Below are 21,526 nucleotides of genomic sequence, written 5' to 3'. Positions count from 1 at the left end.
ATTTAAAAGTTACTTGATCTGTTGCCTTATGAGGTCACTACAGACACATGTGAGTCAAAATCTGGCTTTAGCTTCATTAATACTGCTTTTCAAAAAAACAACGAAACAAACAGGAAAACTGACTATCACGTGTGGTCCGATAAGTTGATAAATTATAGTGAGCTTGATGAGTTTACAAAAAAGTCTGTCTAGAAGCTTTTAATGACAGCTACAGTCATTAAATTCACACTTTACTGCTTTTTTATGTCTGAACTTTCACGCAGTTCTTTAGCAAACAAAATCAATAATTTTTGGCTGTTTTATGCTTTCCTTCTGTCTTTATAGCGCTTAATTCGCTTTTATACGAATGAGATAGGCGTGCATCGCGTTATAGTTAGTATTTCAAATTCAAAATGAATTTTATTGTCTCCCAGCCAACCAGCCGTTGTCTTTTCTTGTTAAATTTGTGTCTGTCTCTGCTGGAAGGTGCAACAATGTGATGAGTCGGCTGTCTCTGTGGTAGTCCCAGCGTGCTGCGTGATTGGACCGTCCCTGCGGTCGTTACTAGGGGCGTGGAGCCAAGCAAAGTGAATGGGAAACACATTTTTACTGCCTCAGCAGCGCAGGAACCCAACGTTGAACAGAGTCGATGACAAGGGAATACAGTTGCGTGTTGAAATTACCTGCCGGGGAGATGACAGAAGAGCTGAAAAAATCCCGTGGCGTGAACCGAACTGTATGTTAATTCACCCACAGCCTCGGCGTGCAGCAGCTACAGCGAAATAGTCGGTCGGGGAGATCTCCAAATATTAAGGGATGCGAGGACTTGTCATTTGATAAATACATCACATTCGTCATTTTTCGACCCTCGGCAGTGGGGAGGGAATGTGCTGCCCGGACTGAATCTGGATTTGCTGGTGCTTCGGTGTGACTCCCGTGGGTGAAAATGGGTTTAATATTGAGATAGGGCGTTCAGAAAGTCCACCCTCTTCTCGCCTTGGACAGTCGGCTAACGTTAGCGAGGTTTTTCTAACTGCGGACCTGACAGGTTCGGTTCGGACTGCTGTGTAAGGTGTAGTCCCGGTGCTGTGTTCGCCTTTCAGCGTTTTCTTTTTCTTCTTAAAGAGGTAAGCTATTTAGTTTTCGTGTACATATTTGTTTGTATTGGTTCAGGGGGTTCATATGATGCGTGGGGTGAGTATATTCAGCGCTTGTAAACGGTTAGCTTCGTTAAACTTAAGTTGTAGCTTGCTAGTTTTTGCTGCACCTGAACGAAGATGGCCTCTGCAAACAATATGGTTTTGTTTAAATAATTTGCTTATATTTTGAATCACACCTGCAGACTTTGTCTCGAGGTGTTTTTTTTTTAAGCTTAAATACAGGAGATGGGTTAATTTTCTTTAGCTGGTTTATATATATACTATTTTTACTTCACTAAGTGTCAGTATTTCTTTTGCAGCTCTTTATCTGATGAAATCTCGCTTGTGTCATCCATTCCAGCGTTGTTTAGGGCCTCTGCTGACAAACTGCGTCACCGGGTGGGCGCTGCAGGTATTCATCTGCAAAAAAAGATCTGCATTTGGAAATTGAAGCCATGCCTGGAAGAACCTGGAAACCAAAGTGACTGAACTTTTTAAATCACCATGGAGCCGGAGGCTAGCTGTGGGACTCTCCAAGAGCCCAAGCCTTCATCTGTACCCAATTCTCAATGTAATCTCGCCATAAATAAGCATGGGCCCATGGGTGATTCAAATGTGAATCTTGTGGACTCTCTAGTGAGAGGTGGAAGTGATCCTTCTTCTGTTTACCAGAGGAATGGGCATCAGAGATTCATCAGGAGAAGTCTGTGGTTTTCAGACACGGATGAGCAATCCTACGAAGCCCCCGAAACTGAAAACCAGAGCAAAGTCCTGAACATAAACTTGAGATCAATTGTGGACAGGACACGAGGGACTAGCTGTGGGGTTCAAGAGAGCTCCAGCACTGAGAGCCAATGTGGGCAAAAAGACAGCGCCACAGAGAGCACCGGTGCGGATGAGGACAAGGAGAGAGTTGGACATGCTTTGAATGTTACTTGCAGTGATGGTGGTAAAGTTGCTACTAAGACAGTGAGTGAGGAAAATGAAGAGGAAGCAGAGATGAAAGCGGTCTCCACATCTCCAGGAGGAAGGTTCCTTAAATTTGACATCGAGCTCGGGAGAGGGTCTTTCAAAACGGTCTACAAAGGCCTGGATACCGACACCTGGGTGGAGGTGGCCTGGTGTGAGCTGCAGGTAAAGGAACACAAATGTTAATTTCGTTCATATGTTCTGTTTGTCTTGTTAAGAATGTGAAAAAACAGGTCTTTATTTTTAGAAAATTTTAGTTTCTCTATTTTTTGAAGTTTTTACAGGTTTCTTAAGTAGTCTAGAAAAGGTGAATGAAATACTTTCCTGAACTTGTTAAGTTTGGGTAAAAAACAGGAAAATATATGATCCATCCATATATCGATCAACAAATCTTGAAAATTCCTGTATGAAAAAGTTTATGATTTTGATGGTTTTTAAATATTTATTTCTCTTGTGGGAGTTTTCCCTATAGAGTGGCACCTCCATTTATTCATTAAGGCATCTTCTAAATCTTATTAGGCTTAAACATGTGATGTGCTTCTAGACTGGAAGTGGTGGGATTTTTAAAAATGTGATTTTATACATTTGATAATTTGGAAAAACATTCGGACTGCTTTTTTTTTACAACATAATTTGCTGACAGAGCGAAAAATTCTTAATTGTTTTTCCACTTTATTTGCTTATTATCTACTTTGTTCATCATACTAAACAGAACTATATTAAAGATACATTAAAAATAAATATGTCTTTAGGGAGAAATAAAAAATAATTTTAAATGTTTTTAAAAACTAGGTTAACGTGGAGGTATATAACACAGTTTTGAATATTCACTTAAAACTTGATCTTCATTTATACAAATGGGGAAAATCCCCAGCTTATTGCTTTACAAAAGTATTATCTAATTATTTCCGTCCTTTGGAGATTGTAACAGGGATTATCGCTCTGTCCCTCTATTTCCCAGCAGGCTTATTGGGGACTGTAGTAGGCATGACTGACCCCTTAAAGAGGGTAAATATGTACAGGGTTTATTTTCCATAATCTTGCTAAATTGCTGGAGATTAATTCAAATCATATTCTACCAACCTTCATTTTTAGCTATTACAGTTTTCCAAGGTAACTCTGATCAGTTACTGGAGTGGACAGTGCTGGACTTGCATGCTGTGACTGGTTCTACACCCTAAATCCCTCCCTCTGTGCAACAGGAGGTGGATAGACACGCAGCAGCTGAGGTGCGCTGTGGCCTGCTGGGAACTGTGCAGCAGCTAGTGGCCTCAGCGCTGTGATTGAGGAGATAAAACATGCTACAGCAGCAGCAGCTACAAGGGAGTGCACAAGCCAAACCTGTTGTGTGTGACTGCATTGTTGTGATGCTGTATGACATTTGATCATTCAGCGGGACTCTAAAGATAGGAATGAGTAACATAGCATTATGCTGACTGAATTTGAGTGTTTATGTGTCTTCCTGAAGGTGACAAACAGAGCAGCTGTTTGGTTCATGTGTTGATACAAAGTTGAATAGGAAGCAGTCTGCTGCTTTTTCCCCTTTTGACACATTTACTATCAGACACTCAAGAATGGATGTCCAGTTTTTAAATAATACAATTTTTACATTTTCATTTTTTACTGCAACCATCTGCACCAACTGTTTTTACTAGTGTATTATACCTCTTATTTTACATTGTTTGATAGCGACACTAGCTATTTCTTATATACAAGGTAGTATTTTTGTAGTTATGGGATGAGCCACTAAAATTTTAAAGACATTTTATAAACTTCTGCTATTTTCTTCCATTTGTTGTGTAGATCTTTACTCTACATTGAATCCTTGCTTTTGAAATTTTACTTGGAAGGGAAACCGAAGTCTAAAACAAGACCTTTGTGTAATGTAACTCTGGTTAGTAAATTTTAACTACCTGGCAGTTCTTGATAAGTAGTTTAGTAGGTAACTATTCATTTTGGTGTTGTGAGAAAGATGGATACGTTTTAGGCTGTTGAGGAATTTCTGACTGTCAAAATGACCATCATATCTTCCTTTAATCTACGGTATCTCCAGATACAACAGCCAATAAGTTGAAAGAAATTTGTCTTAGATGTAGTCATTGAGTCTTGGATAATGTCTGAAATTTATTTTATTCAAATTTGATAAAAATTTGTGGTTCTTTTTCTAACAAAAACTACATAACAAGAAAAATCTCCCCACTTTTAGAACATAGAAATGTTCTAAAAGATGCAAATTTGTAAATTTTTTTGCTGTTGCTTTTTTTTTTGACTTCCCTTCATTTGTATTGAATTAGATTTTGGTAAAATCAGAAGCAGGGTTTGTACATAAAATTACAAAGAAAATAAGACTTGAACCACAGCTAGAGAGGCTGTCAAACAAATAAGGTCCACCATGCAGAAATTGCATAACCAGAACTCCTGTTGTGTAGGGTCTCTTCTTGATGGAGTAAGACATAAAGCCACATCCTTAACATGAAATACTCTGCTGCCCCATTGATCTGTGCTTGTGTAAAACTCCTGGTTGGTAAAATGTCAATTGTCCGAGTGAGTCCAGTCTGAGGTCTACGTTGTACCGGTTTAATTTGATCAAATGGATCAGGGGAAACTTTTTCAGCTGTCTCCTCATAGCTGCTCTGTATTGTGGTAACTGAAGCCAGCACTGTGGCTGCAGCAGAGTAATCACTGCAAATTCTGTCAGCGTTTCAAAGTCAGGAAATACTTATCGCAGAACAGAGATCATGGCTTGGCACGACTTCTCAAAAGCGTCAATTATTTTTTTCCTGTTCGTAAGCACTCGCTGTATTGGCAGGAAATTCCGCAGTGTGCAGTCCTTCTGCAACAAGGGTGATGTCGGGATCACAAACCTGCTGTCCAGAAGCTCTTCAAAGAAGTGTCAGCACTTGGACAGCAAGATTTATGGTGGATGTTTTGGTCTGGAGGTCAGCGACGTTGCCCCATGCCGTGAGGGGATTTGTGTTTTGATAGTGTCGGCCATGATGTAGTCTCTGTACACTAAATGCCTCTCTGCCAGTGGGTTTGACATCAAAGTGTTTGAAAAGTGAGCCTAAACTTTGCTAATTAATCATGGAGACTCATCTGTACCTGAAAAGAGATGTTCGGGTTACCATTAAGATTAGGATAGCAAATGGCAATTTTCAGGGTTCATTGCCCCTGTATTCTAACCTCCTATAATAATAGATATGTCTTTTATGATTTGAATTTCAATAAGAAATGTATTTGGCTTAGGGCTGATAGTTTCATAAACAATATATAGTCATGATATTTTTGTTTACTATTGTATGGTTAGTGAAATGATTGAGTTTTATGAAAACAATTAATTTTTTTTTTACTTAATTGTTGCATGTGTAATACAATACAGTTCCCCAATGTCTGGATGCATTCAAAAATCATCAGAGGTAAAACTAAATTACAAACTATCAGAAAAAAGTCCTGCTTGTCTCAACTAATGATGAAGAACACATAGCGTTATTTTGATTAAACATATTTATTGATATTTTTGTGTGGCGACCTCATAAAAGATAGACAAAATATGTAACCATTTCTGGTTACTTTCTCTATTTGCTCAAAAAACCCATTTACATTTTACATTAACCATTTACATTACATTTTTATTTTACATGTACCATTTAAATTACATTTACATTAACATTATTCACGTTTACATTACCATTTACTTTTTACATTTCGTTTGAACAGATTTGTTGTTTTGCAGAGTGGTGCTGACACCTTCTAGCACGGGATGTTCTTGTGTTTTTGATGCGTCTAAATAAAAAGCATTCCTAAGCTGACTTTACCTGTTTTTGTTTGCTCAATGCTGTTTTTTCCAGCATTACCGAGTGCTGGCCATTTTGCCTCTTCACCATTTTGAACGTTTGCAGTATGGTTGTTGCATTCCCGACTTCAAGTAAGAGATATGCAAGGTGCATTTCAACCATGCGTCAGTTCATACCTGCCAGTGTGATGTTGCTGCTGGTGCGCTTCCTTTTCCTGCTATTTTTAGTTGACCGTCCTAAGCACCTTGTTTCAGCCTTTGAAACCTACGTAAGTCTGCATAAGATGAAAGAAATTCAAAAATAATTGTTTTAGTAATAATACATTTTTTTTTACTGCACTTTCCTCAACACTCAAAGGTGCTTTACAAGAATCAATGAAAAATACAAACAGAACACTTAGCATATCAAACAAAATCACTAACGGAGAACACTTAAATACAATGCACACACAAAAAGACACAAATAAAATAAAGGCATACTTACAAAATTATATTTGCAAAGTTTTTTATGTTGTTTGGTAAACATCAAAATTAAATGGCATCTTGCAAATTCCTGACTACAAATATTGCATCCAAGTAGTCCATTACAATTATGATATTGCACACATATAGAATTCAAAGATGAGTAAGAGTTAATGTTTTTTTGTTCATTGTTATCTTGCTACTGCAGAGATGTACTTCATTGCTTTGAATGTAGGGTGCAATGCACCGTGAAAGGTGAAAGCGGTTCACCTTTCACGGCTTCGCGGATTTTTTTGTGCAGTTTTTTTATTTTTATTTTTTTCACAGTGCATTGTGTTCTGCCTCCTGATTGGCTAAACAGTCTCTGCCCTTCTTCTCTATATACCATAACGTGCCAATAACGTTATGGTATTTAAATATACGTAGTACAGCTTGGCAAATTTTGGCAAATATGTTTGCCCAGAAGAAAAAAGAGCAACAACAACTACCTATTACTATGTTCTTCTCTCGAAAAAACACACCTGCACCACAGGCTTCAGAAGAAAAAGACACTACAGAGCGTCACAGTCAGAGGCACAGTGAAATACGCAAGTCACAATTTGTCCTAGTGTACTTCGTATTGCTGATTAAAATTATTATTTTACTGTAGTTATTTGTAAGAAAGCGTTCGATTTGTTAAAAAAAAATGTTTGGTCCTGAAAACAGGTTTTGTTCTTTGGTTTCAATGTAGAGTATTTAGTTATGCAGTATAATAATTGTAAAAAATAAAGGTAACTACTTCACGGATTTCACGTATCACGGGTTCTTTTTGGATCGCAGCCCCCGCGAAAAACCAGGGTTCACTGTATTAGTTTAGGTTTGTATTTTTTATTGTGTGTTTGTTTACATAGAAACTATATTTTGACCTAAAATTAGTGTGTTTTGATTTATCACTGTGCTTTATGGTATCTGGCTCACAGCTGTCATCTGAAGATCTCTTAGTAGCCCATTAAGTCTATGTAGAGACTATTTGTCTGAGCCAAGAACAACCCACATTGCCCACAATATCTCCACATCTTGGTCACATTCAACAACATTTTTAAGCACAAGCATCAACAAGTCAAGAAGTCAACTCCCAATGAAAATATCATTCCTGTCATGCATGTTTCTTGAAAGGTTTTGACAATGCCACTTTTACCTTTCCCAGCCTTCTTAGAAGAAATTAGACTTCCTGGTTTAGAAATTTAAGTCTACTATGGTATTCCACATTTTATATTATTTTACTGTGAACATCCTTTGATGCACGCCCATTTCTTCCTCTCCTTGAGGTGTGAGAGAAGACTGTTTTTGTGCCAGTTTTTTATGTAACACAGATGGCCTTGACACAAGCTGTGATGTTAATCTGCAAGGAGGACACAAGAGTCTCCAATTGTTCTGAAGAAACATTTCCTATGTTGCTGTTTGCCTTTCCTTATTCCGTCTTTGCTCACTGGAATTTGTTTAAAACCTTAAGAACTTCCTGCTTCTGCCAGTTGGGACTCCTCATGTAGATTTTTATCTTGGTGTTGAACGCTGTGTGCACTCTTCCAGACACAGTTTACCTCTGACATTTCTCTGGTATTTGGCTGTGAGCTTGTTTTCATTCGGAATCAATCAGATTCTTGGCTTGTGAATGAGGAGCTGTTGAAGATGCCATGATGGCGATATCTGACTCTGCCTTGGAAGGTTTGGCAATGTTGTGGCAAGTAAACAAAAGCCTTGACCTCAAGATCGGCTTGGTATATCTTGATTACAAGTTCTTGATTTCACTGTTACCTGTGATCAGATTAAAGGTCTGTCTACACAGTGCATCTTTATTTATTTTTTCCTTTTGAAAAATGTTTTCTGCTGATTTTCTGTGTCTTGCACAGACAGCTTAAATGGGAGACTTTTTATCTGGCAGAAAATATTCTTAAAGCCAAAGCATTAAAGAAGTGTGCAGCTTGTGGTGTAACTGTAAATTTTCACAGTTGCAGAACCAAATGTGAAAGAGAAGTGTAGGATGCATAAAGCGACAGTAAAAATAACAATTAATTGACACTTACCAGCCATTTTGTTGGGCATTTGTAAACATAAAGTCTCAGTCAGTCATATGGCAGAAACTGAGTGCATTTAGACATTTAGATGACTTGCTGAAGCTTAAACCGAGCAACAGAAAGGGAAAGAAGAAATATTTTAGATGTTACATAATTGTTTTTGCAGACTTGGTCTGAGTATTTTTTTAAAATATTGTTTTACTGGGATTTCTGTACCCCCATTTATAAGGTTACCAGAAAATGGTCAGAAAAAGAGATGATGTGATGACAAAACAACATGGATCCTTTCTGATCTAGACACGTTAAGATTGCAGAGATGATTCTGATTACATATATTGTACTGCTAATGTAATTAATTTTTTTAATGATTGTTGTGCATAAACATTACAGTAAAGCTGGATTGAAAATAGTTGTTAGCTCTCAATTATATACTTGTTTATATATGTATGTGAATTAGGGCTGTATGATAAACTGTGAGTGTATCCTTATCACAGTACCACTGTATGCAATCTTCATATTGTGAGGAACTGCCTAGACTGCAATTAATGTTGGCTATTTATTTAAATACCATGCATTTAGGCACTTTGTAATAGCTGAACGTATTTAATGTAGTATTACAGGTTTTAGAAGGAAAAGACTTAGTGATGTGGTTATGTCATTAAGAAGCTAGAACTGAATTATTTCTTTGCCAAAACAGTAGATGCTGACCATTGCCATTTCTTTTCTATAAACTCTTGTTGCCAAGATGAAAATAATGCATTTTATTTTTTTTTCCAGCAGCTTCATTAGTATTACTTGCTGTGAACTCAAAGCAAAATACCTTTTTAACACAAGTTTCACAACATTCCCTGATGTTATGTCACGTCACATGTTTTCCTAGTATTGTGCAGTTCTGATATGTTTCCATAACCATCTATACATGTCACTCAACATCTTGGGTCTTTTAATTGGAAGGGGAATTTTAAAATTCTTGTTAAAATTACGTAACAGGTTTTATAGAAGCTTCCTGTGAACAAGGAAGCACCAGTACAATTCATCATCAGAGGAAGTACCTACTGGTTTTAGTGCTCAAGGCAGGTGTGATGTAACCTGAAGATTCCTTCATTATTATGAGTTCCCACTCAGATCTGAAGTCCCGGGAAGTTGAGTTCCAGTGAAAAGATGAAAGCAAAAATAGCCTGGCATCCTGCTTGAACAGGCCTCCCTACAAGGCTGGCTGGAGTGTGGGTATGTTTGCGTTTATTCATTTTGGCTCTGGAACGCGTTGACTGTTAAACAGTTCCAGATCAACATGTATATTAACTGTTGGTTTCACGTAATTGCTGCTTACTCACATGGTTGATATCTAAGCCTTCGTAGCTTTCTACATGCTGTGACTTCTCAGCAACAACCAGCCTTCCTTAGTGGGTAATGGATACCATTTTAAAAGCTGTAGCAGAGATTTTCTGCAGGTTTATGTAGAAATAAATTGTTCTTGAATTGTTGAAGTGGAACAGTTTCATAGAAGGCAGGCTTATCCGAAATGTATTTTCAGTAGTTGTGGCAGAAGGTTTTACTTCAGAGTCCTCCCGCTATCTTTGTTTATCACCTGGTCCCTTCAGTACTGATGCATGGGTTAAGGGTAAGGACCCTCCAGAGGTAGTGTTCAAACATCTGTTCATTCATCCATCCATTTTTTATTATTTGTCAAGTTATTTATTAAATGAGAGCTTCCTTAAATATTTTTGTTTTGGTATAGAAGCATATCAAAGGTTGGTGACATTTGTAGTAATGCAGGTTCTTTTGTAACTTATTAATTTTGTTTGAAAACAACTTAAAAAACATCAGGTGTTTCTATGAATAAGAGAAACACCTGATGTTTGTATTTTTAAATATCAGAAGTCATCTAATTGGTATCTGCTTGTGTGATGTTTAGTTGTGTCCAGATATCATATTGATCAAAGTCGTGGAAGGTGTTGATCTCTTGCTATTTAATAAATGATTGCATAATTTGAAAGGGGGTCAACCAGGTCACCAAGTTGAGCTTGGGGCATTTTCACATTAACACTCCTCACATTTTATGAGCCATGATGGTTTACCTGTAAAATTAAAAGCTCCTAATCCTCTCTTTCTGCTTTTACCTGCCTGTGCTGGCTTACTGAGGCTTTCGATTTTTATGAGAATTAAGCATTTGTAAATATTTGTCTCAAGTTAGGCCAAGTCAGGTGAAACTGTCACTGTGTGTATGACAACACCATAGCTAATTGTATTTCCTAGCCAGTGATTTTTACAGTAGGTCTGAGTGCCTGTGCTGCCTTTCAGCTTGATGCTGGGTGTGTGTTGAAGATGTCAGCACCAGCTGTCGCGTCTCACGCTCTGCTGAAAACCCAAATGTATGCTTCCTTTTCTCTGATTTAGGGCTCTAATATTTTTGCAACATATTTTAGTCTTTCCGCTCATGACTTCAATGACACTGTTTCACCTTTTTCTCTTAGGTTTTACCGTCATTAGTTCACATTTGAAGTTTAATAGAAATAGAAATTGCTCTATTGGTTTGGTTTCTTGAAAAAAATAAATAAAACGGCCAACATGAGCAAAGTAGATCTCTTGCTTTCTCTGTATAACTAGTCAACCAAATCGGTTTCTTAAAAACCTCTAATTTGGAAAATACTTTTCTTTTGTTTGTTTTTTGTTCTCCAGAAAGAACTGTTTGTGTGAAAACGGTGTATAGAAAAACAGGAAGCCATGCAAACACTCAATGATTATCAAGGCTTGACTCCAAAGAGAAGGGGAAAATAGTGAAGTTTAAAATGTTAACTTGACTGTGGAAATATAACTGTCCCCGTATTCCTATAAAAGAGATAAACAGTGACCAGTTTGCAGACTTTTTTTTTTTTTTAAAGATCCTTCAAAAGTAATACTATTCTATCATGAGCTATGATTAAACCAAATTATATCTACCAGCAGAAAAAGTAGCCTTTTTTGCTGGTAGATATTTATTTTACCCACACAGGCACATTTTGTTACAGTAGACCGTAGAACACAGAACATTACATTAAATTCTCAGTTGTCAAAGTGGGAATAAAATGTCTTGCTGGTCCTGAAACGTCCTACATCACCTTTTGTATCAAGAAAAGTAAACATAAGTGCAAAGATCCAAAATGTCAAACGGGTGCAGTTATGAAGTGTGTTCATAACTGAATGCCAAACTGTCTTTCTTTAGCACACTCATGCCACACATTGGTATGTTGTACATTTTTAATCTGGCTAATTTTTTTTCTTAAATGATCTACTTGTATTTTTGTTAGCTCATGAATTGAATTCTTTAACTGGAAAGCAGTTATTATGGTGGCTTGTATATTGTTTTTCTCTTGTTGTATCGATGATGTTGCTGTAGTTGGTTTATTCTTGGTGAGGATATGCAATACATATTTAGCCCTCTTGCAGTACTTCTCTTTGGGAAGATGCTCGGTTGCCATTCTGAATACTCCTTGCACAGCCTTTGCTGTAGAACTTAAACAGGTGTAATAGCTGCAGGCACATCTGCTTGTCCAAAGCCTCCTGCATTCAAGTAGAATCGGACACAATTCATCTGCCGGCAGTCTGCTGGCTCAAGGCTCGCCCTGCGTCAGCTTCTGTTACAGTGCAATGCAGCAGTCACCTGTTAAACATGGGGAGTAGCTGTGGCTAAGCAAATTATCATACACACATTCAGCCGTGTAAGCAGGTTTTGTTTTCCATCAAGGAAAACATCCGCAGTTAACAAACTGAATAAGATGTAGCAATGTCTTTTTCCAGCACTCTGACCTCCAGTAAAGAGACCAGATTGCAAATGGATCAATAAAGCATCACATTGTTATGAGTTTTTCATTGCAGAGTTAAGGTGCTTTCACAGCCATTTGTTCAGTGCAAATACGAGTGCTTCACAAGGTGATTCAAAAAAAGATATAGTACATTGAGTGAGGAAATTATTTTCTTAAGCAAACATTCAATGTTTTTCCTTTGTGTTTTTCCATATTTAAAGTGGAACAGAATGAAAAGTTGAAAAATCCCTGTCACGCTAACATTATTTAATCCAGGCTTCCAGGTTTTGTTAATCTGCTTGTTATGATGTGGTCCAGATCAGTTCACATATTCTGTGAAAAGCTTGTTCTGGAACAGAAAGTTGTGTAGAAGGATTAATCAAATAGGTACATAATGTCTCTGATGTAATTAGAGCTCTGGAGAGCTTTGTTGGAACTCCTAACAAATCAGTGTCTCAGATCTCGTATATTTAAATATTGCAATAAAACTTGTGGGCTTTGTCCATATGAGGTTGTGTGAAAGTAGTCATAGCTCTAGGATTTTTAGCTGTACTGTAGATTTATCTTAGACCAGCTACCTTATTTCTTGTCAGGTTTATTTGAAGCTATTCAGTCAAATTCTGAGATATTGTGTTAAAGAGAGACGTTATGGTGTAGACAGAGCAGCACCTAATTCTGTGTATGTATGCACTGACTTTTTTTTTCCCAGACACAAGAATAATTTCTAAGTGTTTTTCCTGGGTTTGTTTGGTTTTTGATGGCTGCTGTCCATTAAAGTAACTGGAACTCCCTCTCCCAGCGATCTGAATTTTTAATTTTTTTTTAATAATTGAAGTTAAGAGACGACATCGCTCTTAACTTCAATTATACTCAGAGTACGGCTGAACAGTTGGGGAGATATACTCTCCACATCAATCAATTTTGGCCTCCCACAATCAAATCAGCACAAGTGACCAACACTAGTCTGCATCTATAGAATGCACTGCAAATCAATCTTCTGCTGAGCCAGCGGTTGGCTTATTCTGTGTCCATTACAAATATCAGACAAGATGGACATGACTCACTGTGACCTAGACTGACCCTAAGCCCTTCGACTCGGGGCTGGACAGCTTTTCTTTTTTTTTTTCAAAAATGCCACTTACATCTTTCTTAATCTCAGGCTGACCCATGTGCCTTTCTGCACCCTTTGGGATGAATCCATTTCTTTGAAACACTTTGTCTCACAGTTTATTCAGCACAGTGTCTTAAATTTATGTAAAACAGAAAACATGCGGTGATTATAACTGTTAAAATCACCAGAGTTATCGCCTGGCGATAACTCTGGATCCAGAGAAGTCTAGTTACGGCCCAAGTGTAATAGTTTTGATACTCAATACTGAGAATTTTTTTGTAAGCTCATCCTGAAAAAGCAGTTCAATAGAAAATGGATATGACTCTAAGTGTTCACTTTTTTTAACTCCTGAGAAACATTAAAGGTGGGTCCACTGCTTAGCACCAACTTGGATGGTAACATTTATCAGAACATGTTAACAAAGGTAACTCCAATTTTTAGATTTAGAGGAGCAATTTCACCGTTAATGTGCGATCAGCTCTCTTTAAGGCAATTTAAGTGTTTTGTTTTTAAACTGTCAATTTAAGGTAAGTTTATGTACAGCAATTAGGAAATTCCTTTTTTTTGCATTATTTTACTTATTTTTCGTAATTATTTTTTACAATAATACATTTCAATTCAGTTTATTTATGTTGTGCCATGCCACCACAAATGTCATCTCGAGACACTTTACAAAATATAATTTAAATTCAGTCATACATACATTCCAATTGATCCTAATTATCGAACAGCACCGTGAGCTCAGTTTGTGAGTGCAGTTCAAAGTAGTTTTAAAAAGTTTCTACCTATTTTAATATTTGTGCATTACAGACCATGTATTTCTATATGGCCGTATAGAAATGACCATAGGATATTATTATGTTTGATGTTATTATCAAACATAATAACGTGAAACATTTATTATGTTTGATATTATGTTTGGCCTAATAGCAAACATAATAAATGTTTGCTAATAGGCCAAACATTTACTTTCAGCACAGATTATGCTAAAATTTATCCCATTTGGACTTATAATTCTTTCTAACAGAGGTGTCAAACTAATAGAGCTACACACACAAGTGTAGTGTGTGTCAGCAGTGCAAAGCACAACTTTGGGGATCGTTTTCTCTTGATGTCACCATGTTTCCCCCCTACATGCAGCTCATTTTTGTGTGTTTAACCTCATCTCTACTGCTAAATACAGGTATTGTAATCTGAACTCGTGTAGCCTGTCCTGTAGCATAAAACATTGTTGGTAATAATACGTAAACACAAACACTATAAGGTAAAACACTTCCTGCTTAAACACAATATAATGTCTGTAACCCTACATGACTTTGAGCAGCAATAAAACAATGTCACCTTTTAAATAAGCTACTTTATCTGATGGTTTTCATGACAGCAATCTGGAGATGTATTTGTATTTTTCGACATGCAGTGAGCAACACCTCTGAGCTCACAGTGCATGTGGCTTCTGAATAATGGAGTAACCCCAGTGTCTGCTAAGAAGGAAATAAAAGTGAGGAAGCCAATGCAGGGGTGTGAGGAGAGTGTGAATGGGACTTGGGAAGCGCTCTGCTCTGAATCTGCCGTTATTTAAAGCAGCGTGATTCCTGGGAGATGAACGGTGAGAGTAGGAGGGGAGGCGAGGGACTGGGAGACGAGAAGGACGGTATTGCTGTAAAGCTGCATTTCTCATGGGTTAATCATGCTTCAAGCTGTGTTTTACATTCTTTACCGTTGGCCCTTTAAGACATGTCTCAGATAAACCTCGCGCTGTATGATGTTCCTGTGGAAGGAAAGAGCGCTTTGGGATAACCCAGCTCTCTTTTGCTCAGCTTGCCTCGACAGAAAGAGTTCTCTGCAGAACTGAATAATTCATGGGGCTTCAGAAGAGTGCAGTGAAAATCCCCACCCCCCACACACTCGCACACAAAACATGATATGCCACATTCTCTCACACATACTCAATGCTTTACCATCATACCACTCAACTCCTATCGCAGTTCATCTTCACAGTTAATTTTAAGGTTGTGCAGACTTATATGATCTTGTTTTTTCTGTTTTAGACGGGTTAACGCTACTTGAATAATTTACTTGACTGCGCTGGGTTTTATTCCGGCGTCATTGTCGCTGATCTTTGTCTGGGGTGTGGGGTCTGGCTTTCCGTCAGTGATGGCGTTTCTGTTATGCAAGGTGATTGTGTGTACTTTTTAAGGAAATGCACAACGCAAGCAAAGTACTATCAAAATCCTCCCTGCAGAGAAATGCAGTGACTGTAATGCAGACAGGGATTCTGGAGGATGCTTCAGTGCCTGGTTGGAGATGAAGAAGGGAGTGGTTGATGCGAAGAATGCAGGGAAGGGATGTGCTGCTGAGTGGGGGCAGGAGAGATGGGAGCAGAAGATGGTTAAGAGAGTGAGTGCACATGTGAAACAGGCTGAGAAAGATGGAAAAGATTAGTGACATAACCTTTAAGACTGCAGCATGATGTGGGTGTGACAGCGATCATGTCTAGTTTGTTCTACTTGGAGCATCTGTGGGTTGTCACCTTTCACTATCTAGATTTTTTAATACTTCTTAAGATTTGATCTGGCAATTTGGAGAGCAGATGGATGTGCTGTTGAAAAGTATACAAAGACTTTTAAATATGTGGAAAATGTTCAGGGAAAGTTATGTTTTTCCTCATAATGTTTTAAAATGTCTCCTAATTCCTTTCTTGGATCATCAACTTATTCTGGCTCTGGTTGTAGATGTGTAAGTGAACTGACAGAAACTGTGTTTGTCTTTACAACTGTACTTTCAGAAGCATACAGTACCTTTATTACTTACCAAAGCCACTGGATCATTGTTTCTTTGCCATGCTGCTCTGTTACTGAAGTTTATGCAGAAGGAGCCCCAACCAGCTATTGAGTTGGCAGCAGTCAAATTGGTCTAATATAGTGGGTCTCCATTAATTCTTCATGTCCCACTACCCCCAAATTGAAATATTATTGAGCACCTGATCATATTTAACTGTTTCAGTCCCCTGCTTATCAGAGCTGATTAGTAAAATGAGCTGCAAAACATAAATTTAAGCTATTGCAACTCATTTATTGTTTTAGATCTTAAAACATTGTCCATGATCAGTTTATTAACTCGATGTGTAACATTTAATCAAGACTGCTCTGTCTGTGTGATTCTCAAAAGAAAAAAAGTGCAAATGATTAACTGCAATGTGCATTTCGAGGTTAAACACATTATAAACATTGGCTAATTATCAGCTTCGTCAGCTTATTCCTTATTCAAAAACGTATACAGCGTTTTAAATATATTTTGTGCAAAATGTGCAACAATATTGCATGTATTTTAGCTCATCAGAAGAGATAAAAAAGGGCATAACATTTTCATTCACAGTAAAACCCAGGGCTTTTTAGGCCTTGCTCTATTCCCCACTCTTTTTCATCTGCCTGCCAACTTTAGGTTTGGGAAATTGCACTTTTTAAAGTTTGTATTGAGCACATGCGAGCCTGTCAAGTAGCGTGGCTATGCCGTTTTTCTTTTGACTCTCAAACATTTCCATCTACTCTGTGTACCGGTGTGTTTATTGCTCAAGCATGAATAAAAGACATGGCACCCCACCATTCCAGAATTTTAGAAATACTGGAGAGGTGCATTTGAACATGGCAAGAAAAATGATGAGCTCTTATATCTTTTTCATTGCTTTGAAGCAACGTTATACGTGACATTTTGATCATTTTACTGCTTGAACTCGGTATTGATTATTTATTTTGCTCTGTTTTTCTACCAGGACCGTAAGCTGTCAAAAATTGAACGCCAGCGCTTTAAGGAGGAGGCAGAGATGTTGAAGGGTCTACAGCATCCCAACATTGTTCGTTTCTATGACTTCTGGGAATCTCCTCTAAAAGGAAAGAAGTACATTGTTTTAGTGACGGAGCTCATGACGTCAGGAACACTAAAAACGTAAGCATTCATAAAGGGCTTTCTTTCAGCAGAAGTGGAAATGAATGGTCATGTACACTTAAACACTCATACAAATTTCTCACTCCTTCTCTTAGTTATCTAAAGCGTTTCAAGGTCATGAAACCCAAAGTCCTGAGAAGCTGGTGCAGACAGATCCTGAAAGGCCTTCACTTTCTCCACACCAGAACGCCACCGATCATCCACAGAGACCTCAAATGTGATAACATCTTCATTACTGGACCGACAGGATCGGTCAAGATTGGGGATTTAGGACTGGCGACACTCAAAGCTGCCTCCTTTGCAAAAAGCGTCATAGGTATGAGATTTGGGTATTGGACTCAACTATGAGACTGGAGACGTTGCTGATTCTGTCCGATTACTCTGTCGTTCTTTTTCTAGGTACTCCAGAATTCATGGCTCCGGAGATGTACGAAGAGCACTATGACGAGGCCGTAGATGTCTATGCATTTGGCATGTGCATGCTAGAGATGGCCACTTCAGAGTATCCCTACTCAGAGTGTCAAAATGCTGCCCAGATTTATCGTAAAGTTACTAGTGTAAGTGGACCTGCGGTTAATAATTCTTTTCTAACTTTTGAGAGTTAGAAAAGAACTCTCAAAAGTTTGGCATCTCAGAAAGGTGGCAAGGAGGAAACAAAGCTAACCAAATTGGTGTACTCTGTGGCGTTCTAGTGAATTTAGTAGATAATACAGTAAGGATTCAATTGAGAGCAAATATCAAGCAGTGTTAAAGGTGTGTCAGAATGATCAGTCTTTCAATATAATTGTTACAAAAATTATGTAAATGTTTTAATTTGCATTTAAATCAATACAACATGAGACTTGTTAAATTCCCAGGGGAACACAGCGGCTTACAGCAGTGCTGCACACATACTGACACTCGGAGAGCTGCTTCTGGAAGTTTAAAACTCCAGGAAAATGACAAATATGTGAAGAGAGTGCCTGAGCATTTGAAGAAGTTTTGCCCATAAGGCAGAGGAACATGAAAAACTAAATGATGCTGACAAAGTGAAATTTTATAGCAGATTAAAAATGTCAGTAAAGCTCCTGTATCTCAAAAACAGGAGTATTAAATATACCAGACAATATACTATACAGTGTTGTTTTGTCTTTGAGTTCCACCTTCAAGCTGTTTCTCAGGAATGGAGTTGGTGCAGGGATTGCTCTGTTCTGTTGTAGCTACAATGTAACACAAAAAAATGGCTTGCTGCTACATCTGCTACTAAAAGTGACGGAATGACCAACCCCTCTGTTCTGTAGTGAAAGAATTAGCATGTGGCTAAATATAAAACAAGTAAACATAAATAAATGCTGCACGCATAGTGTAGCTGACAATATAAGCAGAAAGTAATTAGAATCAGTAACAACCGGGCCATCCTGACTGGAGTTGATCATCAAAGGAAATATGATGCGAAATTACCCGAAACATAAAAACTGAACAGCTGCTGGTGAATACATTAGAATTCACGAGACCCTTGTCTACTCTGTAAATAAAATTTGCATGCACCAGATCCATGTTCTGGATCCACATTGAAAACCAATTTTGAATACAAGAATCAAATTGAAGCACAAAGTATCCAATGATATTTCATTGCGGTAAATGCTTTCATAACAAATTAACACTTCCTGTTTTGCATTAAAGAGAAGTGACTCTTGAATAGTTCTTTTTTCTAAATGGGAGCTTAAGGCTTTATTCCCGACTTTGACCTAATTACTCTAATAAAAATATATGACTTCAAAAAAGGTTGTAGTGGTTTTATAAATTCTATGACATATTCTACTAAGTGTCTGTATCGAGTCTGGATTTGTACTATTGTGACAACCCTACAAAATAATAGATTTTACTATTATGATTATTATTACATGTTATGTAATTTTACTTTATAAAACTTTTGACAGAATTTCTGTTAAGAGTTTTATGCTGTATAAACTGGGATTCATAAAAACAAGACACATTGAGGTTAAACGTTATTCCATATGTGATCATGAATCATGATTTAGTAGAACAATGTGTCCGTCTCTTGGCTTGGCATACTCCAAATTGTCATTTAGTTTGGGGTTGTCTTTAGTCATGATGGGCGTCCATATTTGATAAAAGGTATTGATTTTCGAGCTCTCAACGTCTCAGGATAAGCTAAGACATAATTACTGTATATGCAGTTAGTGCAGAAAGGCTCTCTGCTCCCAATGATGAGAAACATTAGAGAAGCTGTCTCTAGATACTGCTTGCGCCAGACCAAAGTGGGATATTAATTTGCGATAGATCAAAAGCGATACTGATAACAATTTACTTCCCTAATGAAAAGATGATCTAAAAGATGTGTATACTTTTAAATTTTACTCTTGGCACATTCAGTGCCTGATTAATTCAAATACGTTATTGTATAAATGTGATATATGTGGCATTGTAAAATGCCTTAGTTCATCCGTCCTGTTGATTTTAACAAAGTCAGATTTGACCTTTGACCAAGGATCTATGGGTCTATTTGAACGGTTAGGAATTTATTATAGTTGCAATCTGACTAAAGGGTGTGTGTAATAAGACCTGTTAGGTTGAAACCCAAAAAAGAACAGCCTTCACACACTTCAGCTTTCTTTCTGCTTTTATCAGAAAAACTTTTTCATCTCTTTTCATGTTCTCTGTATTCATGTCTCTTTCCTTTCAGGGTGTAAAGCCAGCCAGCTACAACAAGATTGTGGATCCTGAAATCAAGGAGATCATTGGCGAGTGTATATGTCAAAAAAAAGAAGAGCGGTAAGTGATTTTTTTTTTTTTTCTTGTCCAACAAAGTCCAGAGGTACTCATGCATTTAATGACTTTTGCTGTTTCTCTGACACTAAAGATTTCAACAGCACAGTAGTCTTCCTTCTAAAGTGTCTTAAAGTTCTGTGATGTAATGAGTTTCCCTACAATTAGGCCAAATGAGCCTTGAATACCATGTGGTGGGTCTTTTTCGGGAACATTTGCCAGAGCTCAAATGGAAAACACCTGGTAATGTCTTAATGCAATTACTAAGTGAACCTAAGTCATGTCTTCACTGCCTTTAATTTCTGCTGAGGGCTGCTACAGTTTCTTATCAACGTCAATCAATCAATTAAATTTGAGCTTTAATTTTCTCTTAAAAAAAAAAATATATATATATATATATATATATATATATATATATATATATATATATATATATATATATATATATATATAAAATCAGTTTTTGCTTTAAAAAAAGCCGATGTAAACATTAGGCAAACTGTAAGATTTGCACTTCATTATATGTATAGAGTAATACCTCTTGCATAATAAAAATAAAATCACTAGCTACAAACTCAATAAATATGAATAAATTAAAAATATATATATTATGGCTGAAAATACTGCTGTCAACTTATTACTGTCATTGTGTTACCAATTGTCAGGCCACCAAATCTTAGCCCAAATTGTTCAGTCTGAGTTTTATTTGGTTTGTTTTTCGCTTTTTCAGGTATACCATTAAGGACCTGTTGAACCATGCTTTCTTTGCCGAGGACACAGGTGTGAGGGTGGAGCTTGCAGAGGAAGATGATGGGAAAAAACCCACCATAGCTCTGAAACTGTGGGTGGAGGACCATAAGAAGTTAAAAGGAAAGTACAAGGAGAGTGGAGCCATTGAGTTCACATTTGACTTGGAGAAGGAGGTTCCTGAGGTTGTGGCACAAGAAATGGTTAGTTAATTATTTAGTACCCATTACTTAAAAGAGCTGTGACTTAGTTTGTGTTTCTCATGCAGACAATCTTCATATTTCTTCATATTTTTCAAACTGTTTCACTTTTAGAAGCCTCATCTATTCAGATTCTTGGTTACTCAGTGGTTTTATATGTATTAAGCCTGGACGCCAACAGTGGAGATAAGTTGCATTGCTGTTCTAGGAACATGTTTATTGCATTTTATGTATTTATCTATTTTTAGTGTTTCATCCGAATATGTTCCCAGTGGATGAAAGATTAAAAAGAGTGTTTTTCTCCATGTGGGAGCCACCACAACTTCCTCAAGTCTCTACAATCGCTCATCTAACATTTGCTTAAACCACAGAAATGGTTTTTAAAAAGACTGTGGTATTTATGCCTTTGATAAAACTGCATATGGAGAATGAAACATTGTCATTTAGAGCCTCTGGAATTTTTTTCAATGCAAAAAAAAAACAATGACCAACCTATATTTTTATCTCTTCCTTTCTTGTCTGCTCCCCCCTATTTTTTCCATTTTTGGTTTGTCGCCTTTGACATGCTAAAACAATGGC

General features: G+C 37.4%; 1 protein-coding gene across 1 annotated transcript in view; it reads left to right on the top strand.

Moving 5' to 3' along the window:
• Positions 1 to 459: 459 nt before the first annotated feature.
• LOC122829569 (serine/threonine-protein kinase WNK2) overlaps positions 460 to 21,526 on the top strand; it is a 47,044-nt gene continuing 25,977 nt past the window's right edge. Inside the window, exons 1-7 of the mRNA XM_044114271.1 lie at positions 460 to 1,106; positions 1,480 to 2,252; positions 17,059 to 17,231; positions 17,327 to 17,547; positions 17,631 to 17,788; positions 19,918 to 20,006; positions 20,731 to 20,950. Coding sequence (XP_043970206.1) covers positions 1,623 to 2,252; positions 17,059 to 17,231; positions 17,327 to 17,547; positions 17,631 to 17,788; positions 19,918 to 20,006; positions 20,731 to 20,950 — 1,491 coding nt within the window. The 5' untranslated portion in view covers positions 460 to 1,106; positions 1,480 to 1,622. The remainder of the gene's footprint in view (positions 1,107 to 1,479; positions 2,253 to 17,058; positions 17,232 to 17,326; positions 17,548 to 17,630; positions 17,789 to 19,917; positions 20,007 to 20,730; positions 20,951 to 21,526) is intronic.

This window comes from Gambusia affinis, linkage group LG01, assembly GCF_019740435.1.
Source record: "Gambusia affinis linkage group LG01, SWU_Gaff_1.0, whole genome shotgun sequence".
NCBI classification, from domain to species: domain Eukaryota; kingdom Metazoa; phylum Chordata; class Actinopteri; order Cyprinodontiformes; family Poeciliidae; genus Gambusia; species Gambusia affinis.
Note: the sequence above shows the minus strand (reverse complement) of the source record. Positions and strands in the feature narration are given on the sequence as shown.